General features: G+C 39.1%; 1 gene segment (V, D, J or C); it reads right to left on the minus strand.

Annotated features, from left to right (window-relative positions):
* Positions 1–1936: 1936 nt before the first annotated feature.
* On the minus strand, positions 1937–3017 carry LOC126015733 (immunoglobulin heavy variable 7-4-1-like; the record flags this gene model as incomplete). The annotated part of the segment is given in 3 exon segments: positions 1937–1965; positions 2589–2894; positions 2972–3017. Coding segments are annotated over 3 exon segments (381 nt in total), but the record flags the coding sequence as incomplete, so codon positions are not given.
* Positions 3018–11525: the final 8508 nt, after the last annotated feature.

Below are 11525 nucleotides of genomic sequence, written 5' to 3' on the forward strand. Positions count from 1 at the left end.
TCCCTGATGAATACAGATGCAAAGATCGTCAACAAAATCCTGTCAAATAGGATTCAATGCCTCATCAAGATGATCATTCACAACGATCAAGTAGATTTCTTCCCAGGAATGCAAGGATGGTTTAACATCCATAAATCTATCAACATACTACACAACATCAACCACAGGAAAAATAAAAATCACAGGATCATATCAATAGATGCATAGAAAGCATTTGGCAAGGTCCAACATTCATTCTTGATTAAAAAAAACTCTCAGCAAGATGGAATTTGAGTCCTCAGAGAATGTTCCCCAGACATACAATCACCTAATTTTTGATAAAGGAGCAAGAAATCCTAAATAGAGCAAGGAAAGCCTCTTCAACAGGTGGTGTTGGCAAAACTGCTGAGCCACTTGCAGAAAATCGAACTCAGACCTGCAGCTAACACCATTTACTAAGGTAAAATCCAAGTGGATTTAAGACCTCAATATCATACATGAAACCATAAGGTATATAGAACAACATATAGGTAAAAAAAACTCCATGACATAGAGACTAAAGGCATCTTCAAGGAGGAAAGAGAACTCTTCGAACAAGTGGAAGCAGAGATAAACAGATGGAACTATATTAAGCTGAGAAGCTTCTGCACCTCAAAGAAAATAGTGCCTAGGATACAAAACCCACCCACAGAATGAGAGAAAGTATTCACCCAATAACCATCAGACAAGGGGCTAATATCTAAAATATACAATGTACTGTTAGAACTTAACAAGAAAAAAAACTAACCACATTAGAAATGGGGAGAAGAAATGAACAGACAATTTCTCAAAGAAATAATACAAATGGCCAAAAGCACATGAAAAAATGCTCCACATCACTAATCATAAGTGAGATGCAAATCAAAACAACAATGAGGTACCAACTCACGCCACAGAGACTGACACACATCATAAAGAACAAGAACAATCAGTGTGTTCAGGGATGTGGGGAGAAAGGAACTCTCATTCACTGCTGTTGGTAATGTCATTTCGTCAAACCCTATGGAAAACAACATGGAGATTCCTCAAAAACTGAAAATTGAGCTCTAATATAATACAGCTAGACTACTCCTAGGGATATACAATAGAAACAAAAAAAAAAATAATACAAAAAGGCCTTCCTCACAATTATATTCATTGCAGTGCTATATACAATAGCCAGACTCTGAAAACAACCCAGATGCCCTTCAACAGATGAATGGCTAAAGAAACTGTGGTACATATACACAATGGAATATTATGCAGCCTTCAAACATTAAGTCATGAACTTTTTCTATACAGGGATGTACATGGAATCTATTATGCTGAGTGAAATAAGTCAAGAGTGAGAGACATAGGACAGTCTCACTTATCTTTGGGTTTTAAGAAAAATAAAACACATTATTGTAAATATGACCAGAGATGAGGACCAAAAGGACAGGCTCATGATATGAACACAAAGAGTGGTGAGTGCAATTAGAGAAATAACTATACTAACCAGTATCATGACAATGTTTTTCAGTGATAGAAGTAGAATTTATGTCTTGAATATAGGCAAGGAGTGTAGGAATTGGGAGATGGGGAGTATTAATGGTGGGAATGTTGCACTGGTGAAGAGGGCTGTTCTTTTCTTTTTTATTAAATATATTTTTATTTAAGTAACATAATCATATTTGGGTTACAGTCATAGCCAGAACACCCCCCTTCACCAGTGCAACATTAACCCTTTCCCTCTTCCCATCCCCTGCCTGTATTCGAGACAGGCATTCTACTACAGTAATTTGTTTTTAAGTTTAGTAAGTTATATTTTTTTCCTTAAAGGATAAGAGTAAAAAAATATGGTAAAGGTGTGATAGTGGCAATCGCCAATGTTTGCATAGGTCCAGAAAAATGGAGAAAATGGAAAAAAAATCCTTGACCTGATTACAAAAAGGCCCTCACCCCAGAAGTTTATTGGCATAAGAGAGACTCTGGGTTCCAGGCATACCAGTCTATCCAACTTCAGTCATTCTCAAGGTCCCGGTGAAACTTTTTCACACTTTAGCTATAGTAGGTATCAGACTTTTATATTTAAAGACTCTGGATTCTGTGCATTTCTTTCGTTGATGTCAGGCTGATGTGGAGCATCCTCTAGTTTCAGCATATCATTAAATGCAGAGTGATCTGCCCTGCATGCAATCTGTTGCTGAGTCGCCTGGGTGTTGGGAGTACTCTTTGGAGTGAGTCAATGCCAAAGCAGTGGTAGATGGGCTGTTCTTTTTTTTGACTGAAACCCCACTACAGTCATGTTTTAATAACGGTGTTTAAATAAAGATATTATTTCTAAAAAAGAATTGATTAGTGTCCAATATATTTACTATGAATCTTAAAAAACATGACTCTCTTCACATTCCTCTGATGATAGCCCCTCCACCAAAGAAATGAGAATTTATCATAATTAATAAGTACATTTCGCTGTAATTCTCACTTCGGATTTTGTTTTCTAAGAGAAGAAATTCTGCAGCTTTTGCCCTCTTTCATTTTTACCCAGCTCACTTATTTCCTCCTCAAGGGTTTTTGACACTCTCAGGAAGTGGTTTGTCACACTGTGCCCCTTGCACAGTAATATGTGGCCATGTCATCAAATTTCAGGTCACTGATCTGCAGAAAGGCTGTGCTGACAGAAGTGTCCATGGAGATGACAAAGCGGCCCAAGAAGCTTTGGCCATATGTGGGTTTGCCAGTGTTTGTATTGATATACCCGATCCATTGGAGGCCCTTTCCTGGTGCCTGTCGGACCCAGTTCATAGCATAATCTGTGAAGGTGTATCCAGATGCCTTGCAGGAGATCTTCACTGATGTCCCAGGCTTCCTCACCTCAGCCCCAGACTGCACCAGCTGCGCCTGGGGGTGCACACCTAAGAGGAAAATATATGAGTAAATTAATTAATTTTCCAAGACCTGGTCTCACAATTCCAAGCCTGGGCCACTTTACCTGTAATCCCTGCCAGCAGAAAGATGATTCTCCACATCCAGTTCATGGTGAGGAGTATGCTCTTAGAGGCTTATGTAGAAGATGCAATTTTATGTCTCAATTTAAAGGTATAGGTTTGTCTGTCTTTAAATCCACAGACCTCAGGTAATTTACATATAAATGAAGACAACCCATTTATAGTTGAAACCCCTGCTCTGAGACTAGCCTTCTTACTTGGATAGTAGGTCCTGAGCACCCCCTGCAGCCCAGATCCTTCATGCAGCCTGTCTGGCCTCACAGTGTATCAGCATCTCAGTGTTTCTCACCTAGGTTTAATCTTGTGACCTTATATCTCAGCCCTCTTTCAATAACCTCATTTTGTACATTCTAACTCAATGGTCTCTATAAAGAGAAACCCAAGAATGCATGATCCTCCAGGGATCATTGTCATAAAATTAGATGCAGTGACATAGACATATACAGATGAGAGAGAGACTCTTGAGGCACTTGAAAGCCTCTGTGTCCTTGAGGATCACCATTCAAGAAGACATCTGAAGATCGGGGGCATAAACATTTACTTGTTCCAAGATTCATTTTCTATTCAGTATTAATATCATGTTTATCTCAGAATAGATCCCAACATTGGCCTCTTCTCTTTGTATAAGTGACACATTTCTTTTATGATGACCTTTGTCCTTACACACACACACACACACACACACACACACACACACTAAACATGTTTAAAGCACTGATCTGTAAAAGCATTTACATTGCTTTGTTTACCTTTTAGTATCTATTTTCCTGCAGATGCCTCATAATGAGAGATCTAGAATTAGCCTGAGCTGTATCAAGTCTGACGAGGCATCCCCAGTCACTGTAGCGAGTACTCACTCTTTATGTGAGAAAGGTTCCACAGAACCATAGCCCCATGAACACCATACTAACAGGGGGCACCAAAAGCCTCAAGAGAGATTATAGGCTCACTATATTTAAAATTTTCCAGCAGTAAACACAGATAAGATAATAAATGTAGATTTCTTCTTTCTTTCTTCCTTTTCCTTCCCTTTCTTTCTTTCTTTTTCTTTCTTTCTTTCTTTCTTTCTTTCTTTCTTTCTTTCTTTCTTCTTTCTTTCTTTCTGGTTTCTTTCTTTCTCTTTCTCTCTCTTTCTTTGTAAATAGAAACAAGAAAAAAAAGAGAAAAAAGATAACAGTGTATGTTGTTCTGTGCCAGAGTTTTCATGGCTTCTGTTTTTCAAGGGGTCTCACTCTATACTAAACACTGAGAGTGAAAACAACAGCTGTTGTTGCTGTTGTTGTTTTCACTTTGTGTGCTTTGTTTTGTTTTTAGTTCAGGACCGTGGGTATTGTGTGGTGGTTGTTTTTATTGCTGAGGCGCTTTTTGGATTTTTTCCCCTTTGGTATTGTAGTTGTGTTTCTCTTCCTTTTCCCTTTCTTCTCTCATATTAATATTTATAGCCCCTAGGAGGACTCTGCCCATTTTTTGCTAGTTTGATTTTTGCCCCGTTTTCTTTTTTTCTTTTTTCTCTTCTTCAAACAGAACCACATAACTTGAACCATCTTGTTCCACCTCTCAAATTGAGGGGGAAATAGTGGAAGGTACCAAGGCCAAACAGTTGCATGATCACTAAGTGGTAATAAAAATGATCGGACTTAGGCATCAAACCCTAAGGCAGTGATGTCAGAATCAATGCCCAATCTACAACAAGCTAGACACAGAGGGGACAACTTATGCTAGCAGCCCGAGGGATAAGGAAAGGGGATATAGGATGCATACTGGGAACGGGGTGGAGGGAGGACAACTCTGGTGGCGGAAATTACCCTAATTCAATGTCAATATGTACCTAAAATATTACTCTGAAAAATTTGTAATCCACTTTGGTCAAAATGAAAATTAGTTTTTATTTTAAAAAAACACTGAAAGTGAGTTTTACCACAGCTGAACATTGTGACCCTTTAAGATATGACCATATATTCCAATGTAATACTTAAGGGAATGGAAATAACCATGTTTCCTCCTTAGGAAGTTACTAGGGTAAGTTTATGATCATAAAGGAGCTCAGAATTACAAGAGAGATTAGCAATGACCAGAGGGCACTTGAGACAACTAAGGGATGCTCCAAACCACTGGTATGATCAAGGACCACAGAGGATGATGAGAACTTCACAGGATCACTAGATGTTTAGAAAAGAGTGCTCAGGGGCCAGCGAGATAGCATGGAGGTATGGCATTTGCTTTGCATGCAGGACGGTGGTTCTAATCCCTGCATCCCATATGATCCCCCATACTTGCCAGGAGCAATTTCTGAGCATAGAGCCAGGAGTAGCCCCTGAGTGCTGCCGGGTGTGACCCCCCAAAAGAAAAGAAAAAGAAAAAGAAAAGAAAAAAAGAAAAGAAAAGAAAAGAAAAGAAAAGAAAAGAAAAGAAAAGAAAAGAAAAGAAAAGAAAAGAAAAGAAAAGAGTGCTCAGTACTGAGAAGTATTCTCTTATGTTTCTACTCTTGCTGTAGTTGCTTGCCTGAAGTACCAAGCCTGAAATGCCAAGTGCCTGACTCTTAACTCAGGGACCATTCCTATTGGTTCTTAGGTATCCAAATGGTGTCACAGCATTAACATAATAGGAATCTTAATATGTGTAGAGGAAGACCTATTAGGATGTTCATACTCTTAGCATAGTAGTTAGCTGATTGAAACTCCCTGAAGAATTATTACCAGCAGGCCCACAGAGAAGTCTTTTTCCTCAAGTGTGGATGGCTGGAATATTACAGAGAGATTTTTCACTAATAGGCCCAAAGTGTCTTCTCGCTCAGCGAGGATAATTGAATGAGACATTCTGTTAATGAAGCTGACATTCTGCTTATTTTACTATAAATATTTAATTGATACATAATATATTATAATATTATATAATTATTAATATGTGTGTATATAGTTAAACCTTTCTCATCCTAACATAAGGATTTTTATAACCAATATAGCCTTGATTAAATTTTTCTTTACCTGGAATACTCAGCATCAAAAAATCAATTTCTTTTCTCTTTGTCTTTGAACACCATAGCAGTTTGTAATAGAAAGGATTTCTTTGCATGAGGGACTTCCTCTAGACACTTTGAATGCCTGCTACCTAATCTACACTAAAAAAGTTTTGGCCAGAATAGCACTGGGCTATTGATATTAACTACGTAAAAATTCTGTAACCCCTTTCATATAAGTTTTATCTCTTTCAAAACCAGATCTTAGGAAGCTAGTCTTAGACCCTAGAGCTAGAAACCTGTTAGATAAAGAAAAATTTTTTAATAATTTTTATTTTGACCAAAGTGGATTACAAATCATTCACAGTAAAACTTTAGGTATATAGTGACATTGAATCAGGGGCATTTCCACCACCAATGTTGTCCTTCCTCTACCCCCGTTCCCAGTATGCATCCCATATCCTCCTCCTTTGCCCACCTGGGCTGCTAGTATAAGTGGTGCCCTCTGTGTTTAGCTTGTTGTAGATTGGGTATCGATCATGCTTTGGATTTGGTATCTAAGTATGATCATTTTTTGTGTCTACTCATTGTTCATACGACTGTTTGGTCTTGGTACCCTCCATTATTTTCCCCTCAGTTTGTGAGGTGGAATAAGATGGCTTAAGTTATGTGGATCTGTTTGAAGGAAAGAGGAAAAGGTGGGGGGCAAAAATCAAACAAGCAAATAACAGAAGGAGTCCTTCTAGAGGCTATAAAGTTAGGTTTAAGAGAAGAAAGAGAAAAAGGGAGAAAACATAACAACAGGGCCGGAGAGATAGCAAGGAGGTAAGGCCTTGCATGCAGAAGGTCGGTGGTTCAAATCCCAGCATCCCATATGGTCCCCCATGCCTTCCAGGAGTGATTTCTGAGCATAGAGCCAGGAGTAACCCCTAAGCGCTGCTGGGTGTGACTCAACCCCCCCCCAAAACAACATAACAACAATACAAAAAAAAAAGAAGGAGAAGAAAAGAAGAACCTGGGGGAAAATCCGCGAAAGTACACCGGCCCAGTGGGGCTCAGCTGTGAAAGACTGTGAGTGTGACCTGTCTATGTCTGTCTACTGTCCTCTTGCGTGAAACTCTTGCGAGTGGGGCAAAAAGAGGCTGTGCACTCTTTCTAAGGAAAGAACTCCATTGCAACAAGAAGGAAAAATCACACTAAGAACGGCGCTATATCACAGAAGCAAACATTTCTCTCTGGACTGTCTTCTCTGATACATGCTCGGGCCTAAGATTTGACCCAGTGTGAGGCTTCATCCACGGAGGACTCCCCTCCCTTAGAGGCAAGTCAGCCCATCCAGAAAGGGAGGAGCCAGAGGAGTGTGCTGCCTACATCATATAGACAATGAATACCACTACAACACGTAGAAAAACCCACAATACAAATGTGACAATGGGGAAACAGCGCAGGCCAGCATCAGACATAGAGAATGAAAATGACAATTCTGAGGACCAGATAATGACTGAACAACTAATCAACCTCTCAGATAAGGACTTTAGACTAGCAATATGGAAGGTGCTCAACAGACTCCAAGAAACCATGGATCGAGTTGAACAGAACACTAATAAGAACCAAGAAAATATGAAGGCAGAAATGACAAAACTCCAAACTGAAATAACATGTCAACTAACAGGCCTGAAAAACTCAGTAAACGAAGTGAATGACAAAATGGATAAGCTCTGGGACAGGGTATCAGAAGCTGAGAATAGACTTGGTGCTGTGGAAGATGAGATACATAACAATTCCATACAGCAGGAGAGATTGGACAAAAAACTTAAAGCAAATGAGCAGACAATAGAAAAATTAGTCAAAGAATGGGAACAGACGAAAATAGAAGTCTATGATAAGATCAACAGAAACAACTTAAGAATCATTGGAGTCCCAGAGACCCAGGAAGAAAATTTCCAGGAAGAATCAATGGTCAAGAACATCATTAAAGAGAAACTTCCAGAGCTAAAGAATATATGTGATCAAATCCTGCATGCCCGAAGAGTACCAACCAAAAGAGACCCCAGAAAAACCACCCCAAGACACATCCTAGTCACAATGACAAATCCCACAGATAGAGACAGAATTCTGAAAACAGCAAGATCAAAAGGGGAAATCATGTTCAAGCAAGCTTCCCTGAGATTTACAGCAGACCTGTCACCAGAAACGCTCAATGCCAGAAAGCAGTGGTGGGATATTGTGACAAGACTGAATAAAATGAATGCTTCACCCAGAATACTATACCCAGCAAAACTCACTTTCCGGTTTGATGGAAGAATACATGGTTTCACAGACAAAAAACAGCTCAGAAACTTCACAGACACAAAACCAGTCTTAAGAGAAAAACTGAAAGACCTAATCTAAGACAAGACTACCCAAAAGACACACCAAATTTTGAAATAAAGATGGCGTTAAATCCCAGGACAATTCTTTCTCTCAACGTCAATGGACTAAATGCACCAGTTAAGAGACACAGAGTGGCTAAATGGATCAAAAAACTCAATCCAACCTTCTGCTGCCTACAAGAAACGCACCTGAATAGTCAGAACAAACATAGACTCAAAATAAAAGGCTGGAGAAAAGTTATCCAAGCAAACAACACCCATAAAAAAGCTGGAGTGGCCATACTAATATCAGATAATGCAAACTTTATACTCAGGAAGGTTGTAAGGGACAAAGACGGACATTTTATATTAATCAAGGGGTACGTAGAGCAGGAAGAATTCACTCTCCTAAACATATATGCACCGAATGAGGGGCCAGCAAAATATTTAATACAACTGCTGACAAATCTGAAAAATAATATCAACAACAACACAATAATTGTGGGGGACCTAAACACGGCTTTGTCAACACTGGACAGGTCAACCAGACTGAAACCCAACAAGAATAGACTAGACCTGAGGAGAGAAATGGAAGAAAGAGGCCTAGTGGATATATATAGGACACTCCATCCCCAGAAACCTGGATACACATTCTTCTCCAATGTACATGGGACATTCTCCAGGATAGACTACATGCTGGCACATAAAACATACCTCCATAAGATCAAGAGGATAGAAATTTTGCAGACTACCTTCGCTGACCACAAGGCTCTGAAATTATTTGTGAACTCCAAAGGGACTCAGAAGAAACACTTTAACACCTGGAAGTTAAACAGCCTCATGCTCAATAACCAGTGGGTCCGAGATGAAATCAAGGAGGAAATAAAAAGGTTCCTGGAAACAAATGACAATAAAGACACAAACTCTCAGAACTTATGGGACACAGCAAAAGCAGTACTGAGAGGAAAATTTATAGCTTTGCAAGCACACATCAGGAAGGAAGAAGGAGCTTACCTGAGTAGCTTAATGACACAGCTAATAGAACTAGAAAATGCTCAACAAAAGGACCCAAGAACAGGAAGACAGAAGGAAATAACAAAGCTGAGAGCAGAAATCAACGAAGTGGAAACTCAAAAAACAATCCGAAAGATCAACGAAAGCAGAAGTTGGTTCTTTGAAAAAATAAACAAGATTGATAGACCACTGGCAAACCTAACAAAGAAAGAGAGAGAGAGAAACTTGATAACTCGTATCAGGAATGAAAAAGGAGAGATCACTACTGATATGACAGAGATTCAAAGGGTAATCAGAAACTACTTTGAAAAACTCTACGCCACTAAAAATGAGAACCTGGAAGAAATGGATAAATTCTTGGACTCTTATAATCTTCCACGGTTGAAGGAAGAGGATGTAGCATATCTAAACACCCCCATCACCATTGATGAAATTAAAACAGTAATCAAATGTCTGCCGAAAAACAAAAGCCCAGGTCCAGATGGATTCACTAATGAATTCTATCAAACTTTCCAAGAGGAACTACTGCCAATCTTGGCAAGACTCTTTCATGAAATTGAACAAACAGAAACACTTCCAAATAGCTTTTATGAAGCCAACATCACCTTGATACCTAAACCAGACAGAGACGCTACCAAAAAAGAAAATTACAGACCAATATCACTGATGAATGCAGATGCAAAGATCCTCAACAAAATCCTGGCAAATAGGATTCAATGCCTCATTAAGAAGATCATCCACTACGATCAAGTAGGTTTCATCCCAGGAATGCAAGGCTGGTTTAACATCCGTAAATCTATCAACATAATACACAACATCAATAACAAGAAAAATAAAAACCACATGATCATATCAATAGATGCAGAGAAAGCATTTGATAAGGTCCAACACCCATTCTTGATCAAAACTCTCAGCAAGATGGGAATGGAGGGAACCTTTCTCAATATAGTGAAGGCCATCTACCACAAGCCAGTGGCAAATATTATCCTCAATGGAGAAAAACTGAAAGCCTTCCCTCTAAATTCTGGCACAAGACAAGGCTGTCCTCTCTCACCACTCCTATTCAACATAGCACTGGAAGTACTTGCTATAGCGATTAGGCAAGAAAAGGATATCAAGGGAATCCAGATAGGAAAGGAAGAAGTCAAGCTCTCACTGTTTGCAGATGACATGATACTCTACTTAGAAAACCCTAAAGACTCTATCAAAAAGCTTCTAGAAACAATAGACTCATATAGCAAGGTGGCAGGCTACAAAATTAACACACAAAAATCAATGGCCTTTCTATACACCAACAGTAATAAAGAAGAAATGGACATTAAGAAAACAACCCCATTCACAATAGTACCACACAAACTCAAATATCTTGGAATCAACTTGACTAAATATGTGAAGGACCTATACAAAGAAAACTATAAAACTCTGCTCCAAGAAATAAGAGAGGACACACGGAAATGGAAACACATACCCTGCTCATGGATTGGCAGGATTAACATCATCAAAATGTCAATACTCCCCAAGGCATTATACAGATTTAATGCCATCCCTCTAAAGATACCCATGACATTCTTCAAAGAAGTGGATCAGACACTTTTGAAATTCATTTGGAACAATAAACACCCTCGAATAGCTAAAGCAATCATTGGGAAAAAGAATATGGGAGGAATTACTTTTCCCAACTTTAAACTGTACTACAAAGCAACAGTTATCAAAACAGCATGGTATTGGAATAAGGATAGGTCCTCAGATCAGTGGAATAGGCTTGAATACTCAGAAAATGTTCCCCAGACGTACAACCATCTAATTTTTGATAAAGGAGCAGGAAATCCTAAATGGAGCAGGGAAAGCCTCTTCAACAAGTGGTGTTGGCACAACTGGATAGCCACTTGCAAAAAATTAAACTTAGACCCCCAGCTAACATCATGTACAAAGGTAAAATCCAAATGGATTAAAGACCTCGATATCAGCCCCAAAACCATAAGATATATAGAACAGCACATAGGCAAAACACTACAGGACATTACAGGCATCTTCAAGGAGGAAACTGCACTCTCCAAGCAAGTGAAAGCAGAGATTAACAGATGGGAATATATTAAGCTGAGAAGCTTCTGCACCTCAAAGGAAATAGTGCCCAGGATACAAGAGCCACCCACTGAGTGGGAGAAACTATTCACCCAATACCCATCAGATAAGGGGCTAATCTCCAAAATATACAAG

This window comes from Suncus etruscus, chromosome 8 (assembly GCF_024139225.1).
Source record: "Suncus etruscus isolate mSunEtr1 chromosome 8, mSunEtr1.pri.cur, whole genome shotgun sequence".
Lineage (NCBI taxonomy): Eukaryota > Metazoa > Chordata > Mammalia > Eulipotyphla > Soricidae > Suncus > Suncus etruscus.